Raw genomic sequence first — 15,329 nt, 5'->3', positions numbered from 1 at the left:
AGAACGTTTCTTTATGAATTTGTTAAAACATTGTGAGATAGAAGAGTCAGAATCTAACTTTTTTAAATTTCATAGATTAAACTATCATTTTAAAGGTTACATTATTATGAATGCACAAACCCAACACCGAAAATGCAGGAATGTAGTGTAAAATGTTAATAGGAGCAAAATGCAGTAACTCAATGTAACTTCACTCACAAAACCAATATTTTTCATCACCTATTGGGCAAACCCTATAGAATCATGGGCATTATTACATGTCAAACCACTAACGTCATATACATGCTTAAATGCCCGTGTGGTTTGGCCTATGTTGGCAAGACCACACGGCAGTTGAAAACTAGAATATCAGAACATCGCTCTAATATCTGTAATCATGATAATAAAAGCTCGGTTGCAATTCATTTTACTCAGGCCGCACACAACATATCCTCTTTACATTACTGTGGCATAGAAGCCATAAAACCTTTGTGACGTGGCGGCAATGCTAATTCTCTCTTAAGAGAGAAGCGTATTGGATATATACCCTTAATACTTTATCTCCTTATGGTCTAAATGAAGAATTCGATTTGAGACCCTTTCTGTAAATTTTCATGTTTGGTCATCATCCCTTGCCACTCCTATTTTAGTATTTTAGTATTTCAGTTTATGGTGTTGCATCATCGTTTCATTTTTTCATTGTCATTTCATTTGTTCATTGTCATATCATAGTATATTTGTGCCTTAATTCCAATTTTGTTGTACACTGTCTTTCAACTTTTTGACTCTTATTTATCTATTGTTATATATGTATTCTTATGTCCTTGTGATTAGCCCTTAATATTTATTAACCTTTCAGGTTTGTATAGCACATGTTAGGATTGTATATGTATAGTCTTTTTAATAGTTTTTGCTAATTCACTGCAACTAACTATGATTGTTTGTGTGATTCCCTCCCTTTTCTTTTTCCATATTAGGGCATTGAGCAATCACAATTGTATTACCACCTTAAGAGTGGGCGGATATATAAACATGTGCTTTGCATTGACCCATTAAGTCTGAAGTTGGCCTGAAACGTCACTTCTTTGTAAGGTCTGCTTAGATTAAATATTTTTCAAGGAGCGTTCTGGTGTGCGGAATTGTGTTTTACATTGATTTGTTTTTTTCCTGCACCCTTCACTTTGGATGTGCGTGTTCTATTGAAACTGAGAAAGTGTACCATTTTAAGAGAGAAAAAAAAAAGGTATTTTTGAATTTGATTGCAGCAGCACAGGGCTATGTTTACTACTGTGTAGCATTCCCAGATTGTTACACAATTTATAAAAAATTTTTTAGAATTTTTTACTACTGATCACAGGAATTTACTACAGAGACTAGACCACACTGTTGGTGTTAAAGAAAAATACCCTACATTGGTTTGAATTTGTGCATGTAAATGGGTAGTCTTCTTCTCACATGAAAATTGGTCACAAAGTTCCACAAGGTTCTGTGCTGTGGCCAGTTCTACTTACATTATCCATGCTTTTGGTTATATTATTAGAAAATATTGCATATATTTACATTGTTGTGCAGATGATACCCAGCTATATTTATCTATAAAACTAGATGACACAAATCAACTAGTTAAACTACAGGAAAGAAAGACAATTTTGTTCTCCTAAATTCAGACAAAATTGAGGTTTTTATATTTGGCCCTCAGTATCTCAGAAACATGGTGTCTAACCAGATGCTTATTTTACATTGGCCTCCAGTAACACTGTGAGGAACCTGGGAGTTATTTTTGATCAGGATAACTCCTTCAATGTGTACATTAAACAAATGGGACTGCTGTGCAATATCTCTAAAATTAGAAATATCCTGGCTCAGAGTGATCCTGAGAAAGTAGTTTATGTATTCATTACTGCAAGGCTGGACTGTTGTCATTCATTATTTTTAGGTTGTTCTAAAAGTTCCCTAAAAAGCCTCCAGTTAGTTTAAAATACTGCAGCGATGACAAGGAAGAGAGAGAGAGAGAGCGCTCATATTTCTCCTATATCAGCTCCTCTTTACTGGCTCCCTGTTAAATCCAGAATTTAATTTAAAATCCTTCTCCTCACATACATCTTTAATAATAATTTAATAAGACCTCATATTACGCCAACAGAGCTCTTTGCTGTCAGACAGCAAGCTTACTTGTGGTTCCTTCAGCTATCAGGCCCCTCTCCTCTGGAACCAATGTCCAGTTTGGATTTGGGAGACACTGTAATGCACTAAGCACTTCTTCTCCGCTCACCTGTTTTCACTGTCCATGTGAACACATGCAGCATGTCAATAAATTTTATCTTCTCTCTCCCTTAGTCTGTGTTTTGTCCTGTCTCCATATCCTGTCTTTTTTTCCTTTTCTCTTTCCCCTCACCCTCTAATTTGTCATGGCAGATGGCTGCAAGGGGTTTCTTCCTGTTAAAACTGAGTTCTTCTTTCCCACAGTCGCAAAGTGCTTGCTAATAGGGGATTATTTGATTGCTGGGGTTTTCTGCCAAATACTGTAGGGTCTTTACCCTACAGTGTGAAGCACCTTGAGGCAACTGTTGTTGTGATTTGGCGCGATATGACTAAACCTGAATTGAATTGAAAAAAACTATCACTGAGTTTCCCAGCCTTTTTTTTGTTTCCCCCATCCCAATTTTTCCTGAGATCCTGAGTGGCGAGGGTTGTTTCTAGAAGAACTTTGTTGTGATGCCGTTTAAAGTTACACAAAATGCAGAATAAAACAACTCAACAATAGCTTTCAGTAGAGGTAATAAGTTGTTGCACTCACACTTCTTTGGTTTTTTTTTTTGGTTTTTTTTGGTTTTTAACAAAAACTAAACAAGGGGCAAAAAAATAAATTTTATACCCAAGTATCCTCTGGAGGACACAGAAGCTTCGAACATATTTGAAGACTGATTTCTGTTGCAGTGACATGGCTTCACTTAAACCTCCCTGCTGCTGAGAACATCACTAAAGATAAAGAGATCCACAGGGAGGCTGCCATGGAAATGTGTAGGTGTCTAATCTTCTGCTGAGGCGAACAGAACAGCTGATTCGTTTAAAAACAAAATACAGATATACTCATTTGTCAAATTACAGCTTCTATCAAGGGCAACACAAATAAACACACAATAATAGTGTGTGAAAGAAAGGACAGAAAGTCAAAGAAATGTCAAGTTTAGCTAGTTACCTTTGATGCAGTTTAGTCCGTACTCCTTGTAGTGGTCAGTTTTTCTACATCAGCATCTGTGTTGATCTTTCCTAAACGGCTTCTCTGGGCTATGTTGCTATAATTCGTTGGTAGTCCTGCAGTGAACAGAAGTAATTTCCTTTGGCTCCATCATCATCATTATCATCATCATCTTCTTCAGCAGTATCTGCAATAAATGTGAGTTAAATTTAGTTCTGATTGTTTTCTTGTGTTCTTGCCAGGATGGTGCGTTTTCAGAGCTTGAGGTTACGTTGTGAGTGAGCCACAGTGGTTTGTAATTGTGTGTGTATGTGCTTTTTTTTTTTTTTTTTTCTTCTCTACTTGTTTGCTGCTGATTAGGTTTCTCCTCCCACACGAGACAAGGTCTGTCCCTGCCTGGTTACTAGCAGGAACACCCAGTCACACACCTGACATATGGAGTCATATTCGCACATCTCACACTCACTCACTCTCTTTTTCCTACTCACTGGTGCGTTGTATCAGTCTGTTTTGTTTTTTTGCTTGTCTTCAAACCTCATTACCTCGCATTCCTTTCTTCTTTTTTTTTCTCTCGGATAAAATAAATTCCCGTTTATCTGCCCTGTTGATCGTGTGCATGTTTATGCACACTGTGCAGTGTCGCACTTATCTTGTTCACCATCTTGTTGCCTTTTCTAGATTAAAAACGATTCTGGTGGGCTCGTTGTCTCATGGCCTTAGCCTTCATGCTAAGTTGTTCAGCTCACTGATGGCCTGTGTCATTTTTGGTAATGGTAACAGCAGAGTGACTGACTTCAGAGCAGCCCACAGAGTTTGCTTGCTGCTTGGTCAGCTCCTGAGATTATCTCTGTTGTGTTCAACAGAGCACATGGCCAGAGCTCACACCCAATGAGCCCCGCATTACGACCACACAATAGATCCCCTGCTGGTTACTCAGGGGTTTAATATTTGTGTTTGAATATGGGTGTGTTTTTCCTATTTTTGTAAAGCAGTCATCCTGTTTATGTTATTTTTAGAAAAACCTATGCTTTGGCAGACTTCCCTGTGTTAGCCTGTTTAAAAGCTTTTTTTAATGACAAGACTTTATGTAAGCCAGTGGGTTTCATACAGAGCTGTCTTTAACCTGTATTATCCTCTGTTTCTGTAAACATTTTACAAATTCTTGTGGATAAAAGAAATCATAAATCAAGTGCCACTTCTGCATTAAAAAACAAACAAAACAATGGACAGTTTGATTTAGGTCTGCAACAAGCATTAATATTTTGATTCAGTTACAGAATGTTTTATTCTATTGTGAAAGTCTGGAGGGCCAAACTGTTGAAAGAGTAGGAGCATTTCTTTGTCTTAGTCATTTGATCAGCGTGTGTGTCTGACTGACTGGATTGTGCGTTCGTCCCCTGGTTCACAGAGTTTAGTTTAGTAAATCAAATGCAGCCACCATGCAAATAAAATGGAAAAAGGACATGTCTGAGCAAAGAAATTATCTGCGTGGTTTTTTTACGTGTTCGGCTTTAGTTATGTTTGGACATGCACCTGCATATTAAAATGGCTTGACTTGTTTTACTTTTAGCCTGCCTGATTCTTGCCAAATATACTTACAGACAACATTTTAAAAAATTTCCATTGGGTGTGTTAAAGAAAACATGATTTGCAAAACAGACTGGACTATATCTACTCATGTGATGTGAACTTGAAGGCAGACTCTTTAAACTAGCTTGACAGCCAAGTGTGCACATGTGAAATGTATGTTTCAGTGTACCCTAAATTATGAAAGCTCAAATTGATATTTGTTACACTCAGCTTTTTTTTTTTTTCTTTTTTCACCCCCTGTTTTGTCCCAAAATTTGTAACCCAGACTTCTATTCTACATCTTTAATGTCAATATCTTAAACATGAGTAACAACAACAAAAAATAAACACCACATGTTAGGGGTGGGTGATATAGCTGCAAAATTGTATCACATTATTTTAAGAAAATTTGCAATAAGAATATTTCTGACAATCTGGAAAAGCAAATACTGAAATAAATGAAGAAAATACTAAATAAATGAAGGGCATTTTCTATCCTTTTCCAGTGAGCTACTGTCATTGATGACAGTCTGCATAATTCGAAGAAGGTGCCAGCAGGAGCAGCTGCATTAGAGTGCAATAGTAGTGACACAGTATTCTATACAGTGACACAGCACAAGTCAAATGTAGCACAAAAGTAGCCTAGGTAGTGTTTTTCTTGGAAATTTTAAGTAAAAGGATAACGTAACTGTTTAAGACTTTACTTCAACAACAACTAAAATAACTTCACCTTGTAACTCATCAGGAGCCTGCACAATATTAACATTTTTTTCAGTAAAATTGAAAACAATCTCTACCTGAGATTTTGCATTTTCGTACTTAGGCTCTGCTTTTCCACCTTGTAACCACATCAGAAATTTCCATCCATTATTTGATTTCCTGTCGTATGGAGTGCAGCTAACCAGCACAGCTAGTGATGATTTATTGATTTGTTATTTGGTCATTTGTTTACTTTTGGGTTGCTAATCACCAGCTGCTATATCTCCTCCTTAGCCTGGTTGTCCTGGACGGTGTGGTTTTTGCCTTAAGCAAATTTGTTGTTTCCATCTTCAGCAGGAACAGTTTTCTTGCACATATTGCAAGTTTTTTTGCAAAGTCCTTTTGAGAATCTCTCATCTGGGATACAATCTTTGTGTTATAGTGTGGAGATCCATTTAAAGATGAAGATATCATTGCGCTCAATGGCACAAAGGAGGAGGTGGACAAGCTGAGGGAAAAGATGGAAGAGAAGCGGGCCAAAGCCAAAACTAAGGTGGGATTTAATTATGGCTAATGAGGATGGTAAAATGGTAGATTACTCTTCTTTTAATGGACTCTTGAGTGTGACTTCTCTGTTAGCTTTTTAATAGAATCTGTAAAAGCAAAAGCTTTAATCAGATTTATTTAAGTTAAACTTTACATCAAGGTCAGCAATTTTGTGTTTACACTGTAATCAATATGTTGTTTTATCCTTTTAGAAATCAAAGAAGAGCAAAGCAGCTGAAGCTATGTTACCATCAGAATCAAAAGGTTAGTGTGAAGCCTGAGTAAGTCATCATGTGTTCAGCATTTGCATAAAGAAAACCAAGCAGCTAGCAAAAGGCCAGAACATTTACTTCTTCATTTGGATAATGTTTTGAATGTCCTGTAGTGTACTTATCTGGGTTATTCAAACCTTTAACTCACGTTCAATATCAGTAAATACTGAGAAGTTGAGCTATATATAACTCAGATTTCTATTGTACATTGTTAATATCCTACTTTGCCAAACATGTCATACTTTGCACATCAATGACTATTCTCTATTACATTATTTCTTATTCTGGTTTTGCAGTAATGTGTCAGGCTTGATTTGTCATATTTTACTGACCTATAGTGTATTTATAAATTTTGTCATACTTCCTGTGCATGCCTAAGTTTTGACATTTTTGTTAACTTTTTCTCATCAACCTTTTCTCATTTCCAATGAAGCAACCCATGACCTATTAGTCACAGAAATAAATGGTATTTAGAGATGGAAATAGATAATTTAGCAATTCCAATTCCTTTATCAATATAATTTATCATTTCAATTCCTTATCAGTTTTCATTGGTTTAGGAAAGAAAATATCATACAATTGGGTTTGTTTGAATTAACTATTTAAAGGGGACATATGCCAAATCCACTTTTTTTAGCCATTAAATTAATTTTTTTTGTTCTTTGAGTATCTAGGAGTGCTGAAAATTTAAATTTATTCTCTCCTGGTGCTGTGTAGATATCTTTATATTCTCTTTGGGTCATATTTTTCAGTCTGTTCAGTTTTCTCTATTCCCTGTTCTTGTCTATTACATCACAGTATTTGCTGTGGAACTGCTAAACAAAGTCATGGACTTCTGGTGTTGTGCGAAATTCTGTTCCCCGTGTCGGGAGCACGAACTGCAGCCAGAGAGGCGGATCCGACTGTCTTCCTGGCTCTTCTGATCGATTTCTCGGTAAAATGACACTGTAAAAGACTTGCTGGTAAATTAATTTGTTCCCATGTAATGGAAGGGGGAACACAAGGGGGAACAGGATATTTTGGATGGCTGAAATATTTGGTTCCCCCTCTGTAACTTTGGCAAGTAAAGAGCAAATGTTTTCATATTCCAGGAGTTGCTGTTCTTGATGAGAGGAACACTGTAAAAGATTTTTACCCAGAAATTGATAAGAAGCGCCGTGAAGACAGTCGGATCCGCCTCTCTGGCTGCGCTCTCCCGAAACAGAAGGAGATTTTCACGGGGGAACAGAATTTAGCACAACCCCGGTAGATAATCGTATCACTGCTATCAAACTTCAAAAATGGCCGAATGGGGTGGAGTGGAACACTCTGCAACTTGGAGGGGGGCGGGGCGTGAAATGTCTCATTCACAATTGAAGAGATTGCACCAAAACGGTTGCTCTAGGAGGCATGCCAGAACAGTTGTAAACGAGGGGTCTGTGGAGCTACAATAACGAGGAATTCAGACCAAAGCATTGCAGTTCTACTTTATATAGACGAGGTGAATGATTTGCATATGAAAAGGAAGGATTTAAAAGCATTATATCCCCTTTAATGTAAGGTAAATCAAAATTAAAATACACGAAAAATAAAGATTTCTCTCTCAAAATTAACATTTTAACATAACATACAACTGCAGTTAACAACTTTGGCAAAAAAAATTTGCATATTTGCCTATTCAGGAAGGATATGAGATGGTTCTGGACTTAAAGTATCTCCATCTGTGGAGAACACCCTTTCAGATGTGGTAGACACAGGGATACAGTACTTCTGTGTCCCTCTTCATCCACCACCAGAGGGTGGTGCTGTCCTTAGTTGGAATGGGAGGAAGGCTTCTATATGGCTTCTTTCTGGGCTGTGGATACAGGGGACTGCTGCTGCAGGGACAGAAGCTTGCAGTCCACTTTCACAAAAAGTTCTTCTAGGGCTGTCTTTTTTTCTTTTTTTTTGCTGCTTTATTGGTGGCGCCAGAAATTATAGACATAATTACAACTTTTGATCCACAAGGTTCATTTTGAAATAGTGTAATAATCCATGCAGTCTGTCGTCTTTTGTCACAAAGAGCGAGACTTACAAAGTCATGTTCTTCATCCTCTTCTGCCTGCCTCTGCATCCCTGCCATGTCTGACATCTTGAGAAGAAATTGCTCCTCGATGCTCCTGGTGAATGCAGTCCTCTGTGTGCGCTGTGTAGTGTTTGTGCAGCTTCTGAAGGATGGGCAGCATTTGGCCACAGGCCGGACTACAGACTGCAAGTGTGGATGTGTAATGCTTCCACACTGCACAAACTCCTCTGCTTTCCTCAGGTCCTCATTGCCAATTCTGGCCAGTCTGTAATGTAAACAAATACCAATCCCTTTTCAGTAATAGTTTTATCCAACCAAGTTTTGTTTTATTTTTCCCCAAACATTACATACTTCTTCTCTGTGGGCTTTCTTAGCCTTGAGTCTATAGCTGCAGCTTGGGTGGCAGAAAACTGCTCACAACACCTCTCCATCATCAAAAACAGAGTTCCATCTTGTCCTCACATCTAAGAGGAACACACATACACAAACATGAGATTGGTATAAACAACATTATAATGATCGTTTTAGATTGACCCTAATCTATTTTTTTTTTACATTTTAGCTGGCTTAAAGTATTTTTAAAGAGAAGTTGTTGCTTCTTCTTGTGGACTACTTTTGCCATGTGGGCTCTCTCCATCCATACGATCACTGAACAAATTCTTGTTTCTCACTTGGAAATTGTACTGCAGTTGTACAGCTTCTGAGCTCCCAAGGTTAAGCCTGTGCACGAGACATGGAAACCTTTTCACAGCTACATCCATGTTTGCTGCATTATCCACAGTGGCTGCCACAACCCTCTCCTTTACAGCCTGTGACTCAGACACTGCTTTGGTTTTGAGGACATTTTCCTTATTCTGAGCTTCTCTGGCAGTGCAGTGTTACAGTGAGGTAATGGTCTTGAGTAAAACATGTCCATCCATCAGCTATGTTGATTGCCTTTGCAACATGTTTCAGGTCTGAGATCAGATTGCTCTTTTTAACCCCATACCAAGCAGAGATTAGATGGAGTCTTTGTCATCTCCCTACAGCAGAGGTGGCAAAAGTACTGACATTCTGTACTTAAGTAGAAGTACAAGTACTTATGTTAAAAAATACTTTAGTAAAAGTCGAAGTACTGGTTCAACTTCTCTACTTAAGTAAAAGTAAAAATGTACAGGCTCTGAAATGTACTCAAAGTAAGAAAGTAAAAGTAGTTCTTTGGAGGATGTTTCTACCTGCTATTTTTGTGTAAAACAAACCGAACCTCATTATATATTATTGTAATAATATAAAATAGTACATGAGAATACAAATGTTATTCCAATCTAAATTTTAATCCTAATGAATGCACTCAGCTTGAATCTGTTATGTAGGACACAAACTGTGAAAGGGAACTTAAACACAGCTCTGTTCTCTGTGTCCTCCATAGTAGAGGGTGACTGTGTCTCCACCTAAACACCAACATGAGGATACTCAGGGGTTACAGTGGGATTCAGAAGGTGGAGGAACCCTAAGATCAGCTGTAGTGGCTCTGCATGGGGAGAAGAATCACAGCTTTCTATTGTGAGCTGCAGTAAATGATGCTGGTGTGCAGGCTGTGATCAGCTGACCTGCTGCTGCTGCTGCTCTGAGGTTTACTGCTCTGTGTGGATGAAGTGAACTCACAAAGATGTAACCCAGTATTTCACAGCTATCTGAGCTGATCTCCATCCCCTACACTGACAGCATACAGGCTGTAGAAATGTTGGATTCAGTGAATGAATCTCAGCATCAGCAGCTTTGATTCAAACTCATCTCTGCTGCACTGATGTAACCTGTAACTCTGACCATGAACACAAACACTGTGCTCCAGTCCAACACAGAGCTTTACTGTAAATACAGTACAACAAACTAACCTATTTATTAAACACTAAACTGCAGCATTTTCATAGAATCTTTGAATTACACAAAGTCTGCATACTTCAGTTTGTTTTCCGGTCCTTACCTTTAAATCTAACCTCTCTTCTTCCTCTCCTGTCCTCTTTCTCCATCTCTGAGTGAACTTCTCTCTCTTTGCTCTCCCTGAAATACAGCAGCTCTTCTTTTAGCTAGCAGACACACTGTGTGACAAACTGCACACACTTTGTGTGTTTGCTGATATTTGTTGAGCATTTAGAAACGCTGCATTTACCTGCCACACGTTACTCCCTTCATGCTCGCTCCTCTTCAGTAGCGCTAGCTAAGCTGTTTATGTGCCGCAGCGCAACTTACGGACTCGGTCCGGCCCGATTATAGCGCTATAAATGATACATTAATTATATGGGTTTGCGTATTTAATCCCTTTGTACGAGATAAGCCCCGGTGATGGAGGATACGCAGTACGATTGTCTCTTATATGTTATTATTCCTCCATTTAGGCTCAGATCGTTTTATGTTTGAAGGCGCACTGACCGGAAATGCAAACTTCTCTCTGACGTTAAAAGTAACGAGTCTGTTTGAAAATGTAAGAAGTAGAAAGTACAGATACTTGTGTAAAAATGTAGGGAGTAAAAGTAAAAAGTAGTCAGAAAAATAAATACTTAAGTAAAGTACAGATACCTGAAAAATCTACTTAAGTACAGTAACGAAGTATTTGTACTTCGTTACTTCCCACCTCTGCCCTACAGAGAATATGTAATGAGAATGAATGAAACAGAGCTGTACTGGTTAAAATAACATTATGCAAATTCTGCCATTCTAATTTTCATTTGAGCCACAGCAGATATGCAGCAAAATATCCTACTGAAATTCAGGGGCTTCCACCGTGGCAGAAGGGTGCAAACCTTTCACCATAAATTCTAGTCACTGTTCTGTGTCATTCATTTATTTTCGCCTCAGTTATTTTACTCGTCCCTGGCTCGACGGAAAGGGTAGCTAAAGGTGTTCGGGAGCTAGCAAGTCCTCGTGAACTAAATATTAACAATGCAGAATATTCATACAAAAATAGTGAAAGCATTAACACAATCAACAGAACGTTACCCCCCGCCCCCAATATCATGTTTCCTTGTGAAATACAACCATACTTGTATGAGCGTCTAACTCAATGCTATGTTGAGTATGTTCTGAGCATGTGCATGATGTCATCACGCAAATGCGTCGTCATGTCAGTGGAACCAATAACTTGAATCGTTAGGCAAGCAAACTAAAAATTCCAAGGAACTGAACCACTCTTCCCTCTTCCTTCTTGCATAAAACTCTTTTCGAATATTAAAAACTTTTTTTTTTTTTTGCCTCCACTAATAAATCACGGTTATTTTAAGGCCACAATTTCTCCACTTCATCTACATTATTCAAACACGCTCAGTGCAATAGATATATTTGGAAGTTCTATTGCATAGAATTGCATCGTTTATTAGCTGCACCTCCTTATTCTTTTGCAGGGTTGTGTGGAGTCTGTCCAACATAACAATGGTATAGCCTGGAGTAATAACCAGTTGCACTGTGTGATATCATCTGTCTTGCCTGATTCTTATTTTCCCACACAGATGGCACAGAGTCTCCATCCAGTGATGCAGCAGGAACTCACTCACTACAAAATGGTGGTGATAGCAGCCAGTCAAGTAAATAACCACACTCCGCTCTTATAAACACAGACAAATGGGTTCTATGTTTAGATTTCAAAATCATAGTTTGGAAATGGTATAGTTTGTCAGAGTTGATTAATTGCTCCCCCTGTAGACACCTTCAGACAGCATGCAGTCATCTGAAAGAACACTGTTCAAAATGTGATATGCTGAACACTGGATTGTCTTCACAAATCCCTTAAAGTTCCTGGAGCGTTTACCTGGCAAACTCTTTTTAAAACATGAATATGGATTTCTATATTTCATGTGAACTTTAATGCCTTTTTTTATTCTACTACCCAGGTGTGGCTGGACCCTCTGGATCCTCCAGCTCATCTAAAGGCACCAAGTCTTCATCAGCTGCTGCCACAAAGAGATCCATACAGGACATGGAAGAAAAGTCAGAGGCTTTTAAATCCTTGTTCACCACCCACAGTTCTGCCAAGCGCACCAAAGAACAGACATCCAACTGGGTCACCCACACCCCGTATCACTTCTAATAACTACTGCTCAGAGCATAGATCACAATTTCTAGATCGATGCAGGATGTTAACCTATTAAAATAAATCTTGCTGTGCATACCAAGCATACACACACTTGGCCTACATGACCTCTGATATTGACAGTGGTGTGTGGACTAATTCCCAGCTTATCTCTTCAGTCCCCAGTAGCTCAGTGTTTACATGTTGTGAACATTTAGTTACAGGTCCCTAAGTGGTTCTCACTCTGTTCTGTAACTTAATTCCTCCCCCATGGATTCCCCCACAGCATCTTTGGTTTTAGTCGCAGGCGCTTGGAGAATTAATACTAGGATGACACGGTGTCACTCTGCTTCCCCCTAATGGACAGAATACAGCTTTTCAATGTGCTTGGTAGTCATTTATTTTTGGCATATATTTTTAACAGGTTTAGCAGATGACTTTCAGTCATTTTTGTTCTTTTCATTGTTTTTTTCCTTAATTTACCTTGAAATGGGTAAACAGTTAGCAAACAAATAAGTTTAAAGTATTGGGTGCATTTGACTGCCGCCCACAACCAGAGACCAACAGATTTGATGTGACAGGGGAAAGTATACCGAGTTACCCAAGTTTTGTTTTTTATGTGTTTGTGTCCGGGCTTTTGTGGAAGACCTTTTAAAATGAAAAGTTACATTGTATTTACAATGTCTCCAGCTTGATTCATGATTCATACTGATGTTGAGGATGCTCTTTGTTTAGTCAGTACATTTACAAAGGAATCTTTTTTTTTTTTTCTTTTCTTTTTTGTATCAAGCAATTCCACAATAAATTTCTGTTCAAGCACAGTATGTTTTTATGTTCTTAATTCGTATTGTGCAGATTATATTACATGTGTAACACAAAATTACCAAGAGCACAGAAGAGCAGTAATTACCTAAGATCACTAAAGCAAAACCAACTCCCTGTTGTGTCCTTGAAGGGAAACTTCGCACCTAAAATAAACTATAAAAAACCTCTTACGTTACAATGAGCCTCCCTGCGGTGAATATTTGGATAGTGTTTTCATAATTGGAGTGTTGTATGCCATGGTAATTAGACAGATGGGATGCAACTGGAGTTCAGACTCAGAATAAATCCAAACAAATAAATTAACAAATTACAATTTATTGAGTAATACGGCATTATTTATAAAGTTAGGGGTTATAAAGCCTGGACTAATTAATGGTCATAAAATTAGAGAACCCTGACTGATATGTGGAACCCATACATGTTAAGCATGGTCTTTCTTGCTTTGACATGCTTTGCGAGGCCTTTCCAGCAGCTGCCTTCAGGTATTTATTTATTTATTTTTTTGTAGGATTTTTTTCCCGTTTAGTTTTGCATTTAGTAAGAAAGCTGTTTTATTAGGTTAGGATTAGATGACTGACGTTTCCATTGCAGAAGATTTCAATTCTTTACTGCCAAAACCTTATCGGTTGCTTTTGCAGTGTGTCTGGGTCATTGCTATATGTAAGGTCAAATGCCATCTGCCCCACAATGCTTAATCTCTAACAATCATTTTTATATACACTGTGTAAAAATGGAAATTTAATGAAGTAACTTATCGTGATATAAAGTATTTCTGCTGAAGTAATGGCATGTAATGTAAATACTTTATTGGTTTGTAAGTACCTTGGAAATGAAGTACTATACTAGTTGCACTCCATCGCTGAGTCAGTATGAATATTATACTGTCTGAGTGAAGATCAGCTCCATGCAGAGTTGAAGGCTAATTATTCCCCAGTCACTTCAAAATAGGTAATACTGCAGCTGTGGTAATGAAGGGATGCGGCCTCTAGGTGGCAGCACAGGCGTATTTACCGCATTCTGATTTTGTTATCGAACTGTGGTTGCAGTGTAAAGACACCAACATGCAAAAAGGAGCATGCCTGCATCTCGTTAAATGTAAGTTACACCACAAATAATCCAATTATGGTGGCTACAATTTTAGAACAACAGAACTGTCTCCATCTAGAACTTCTCTTGTTAGTCTGCTGTTTTCTTGCTTTCACATTTAGATCATTCGGTGTGGCTGTTTACAAAACAAACCACGCAACATTGATTAGGAAACACGAGCTTAATTTTAAAGTAGGTGATAGTTATAGTAGAAGTCTTGTATTTGCGAAAGAGCGCGCGCGCACACACACACACACAGATATGTGTGTGTATAATCTGGCCTTTTTTAGTGTTGGGGGACTGTAATAAAACTTTCTAAGTTGAACAAGTTTTTTTTTTTTTTTTAAAAGATATATCAACTACGCTATAAAGCAACATAAAAGACAGCCAATGTATTTAAATATATTTGAAGCCTTCAAGACATAACTGCAAACGTGCAAAATTTTTGATTGATTTATTTATTGATAACGTCAGTGTTCGTTTTATTCAAGACCATAAAATAATATTTTTGGTAAATTAGAAAATCAATTGTTCAACAGTAAAACATCTTTTGAAATTAAGGTCTTATAGTTGGAACTGTATCAGTGTAAGCGGTTTCCAATTTTTTTGATCGGTTAGGTGTCAGACTGCAGATAGACGTCAAAAATATTTTCCTTAGAACAAGATATATCAGCTGAATTCTTAGCCACACAGCAAAGACACTTTGATCTTTGTTCATTAGTTTAAGCTTAAATTTTTGGGAGATCAGATAACAGGGGCTCTGCACCTTAAAAAAACTTCAGTGGCTTTTGAAAGCAGATTCTTTTGGTCACCCTGGGGCCATGAGGTTTAGGGCTGGACTGGAATGACCTCATCTTGAATTTTCCACACGTATTTTTTTTTTCACATTTTCTTTAACGTTTGCCTTTGTGACATTGTTGTTTTATTGTTTGTTTTTTACTTAACACTAGAATGCAGTGATGAGATTAACTATAAAACTATCTCGGTTGTAGGTCTAATTCTGTGCGTCAGCATACTTTTTAACACTGTGTTTGTAAGTCTTTCGTGCGCAGCGTTTGTGGTATTAAC

At 37.9% G+C, this 15,329-nt stretch overlaps 1 protein-coding gene across 1 annotated transcript in view; it reads left to right on the top strand.

The window, feature by feature from the left end:
- rtf2 (replication termination factor 2) overlaps window positions 1-13,171 on the top strand; it is a 28,588-nt gene extending 15,417 nt beyond the window's left edge. The window contains exons 6-9 of the mRNA XM_030730022.1: window positions 5,889-5,999; window positions 6,205-6,256; window positions 11,791-11,865; window positions 12,172-13,171. Coding sequence (XP_030585882.1) covers window positions 5,889-5,999; window positions 6,205-6,256; window positions 11,791-11,865; window positions 12,172-12,368 — 435 coding nt within the window. The 3' untranslated portion in view covers window positions 12,369-13,171. The remainder of the gene's footprint in view (window positions 1-5,888; window positions 6,000-6,204; window positions 6,257-11,790; window positions 11,866-12,171) is intronic.
- Window positions 13,172-15,329: the final 2,158 nt, after the last annotated feature.

The sequence above is a fragment of the Archocentrus centrarchus genome, chromosome 5 (assembly GCF_007364275.1).
Source record: "Archocentrus centrarchus isolate MPI-CPG fArcCen1 chromosome 5, fArcCen1, whole genome shotgun sequence".
Taxonomy (NCBI): domain Eukaryota; kingdom Metazoa; phylum Chordata; class Actinopteri; order Cichliformes; family Cichlidae; genus Archocentrus; species Archocentrus centrarchus.
This window is presented reverse-complemented; position numbering and strand designations above follow the sequence as displayed.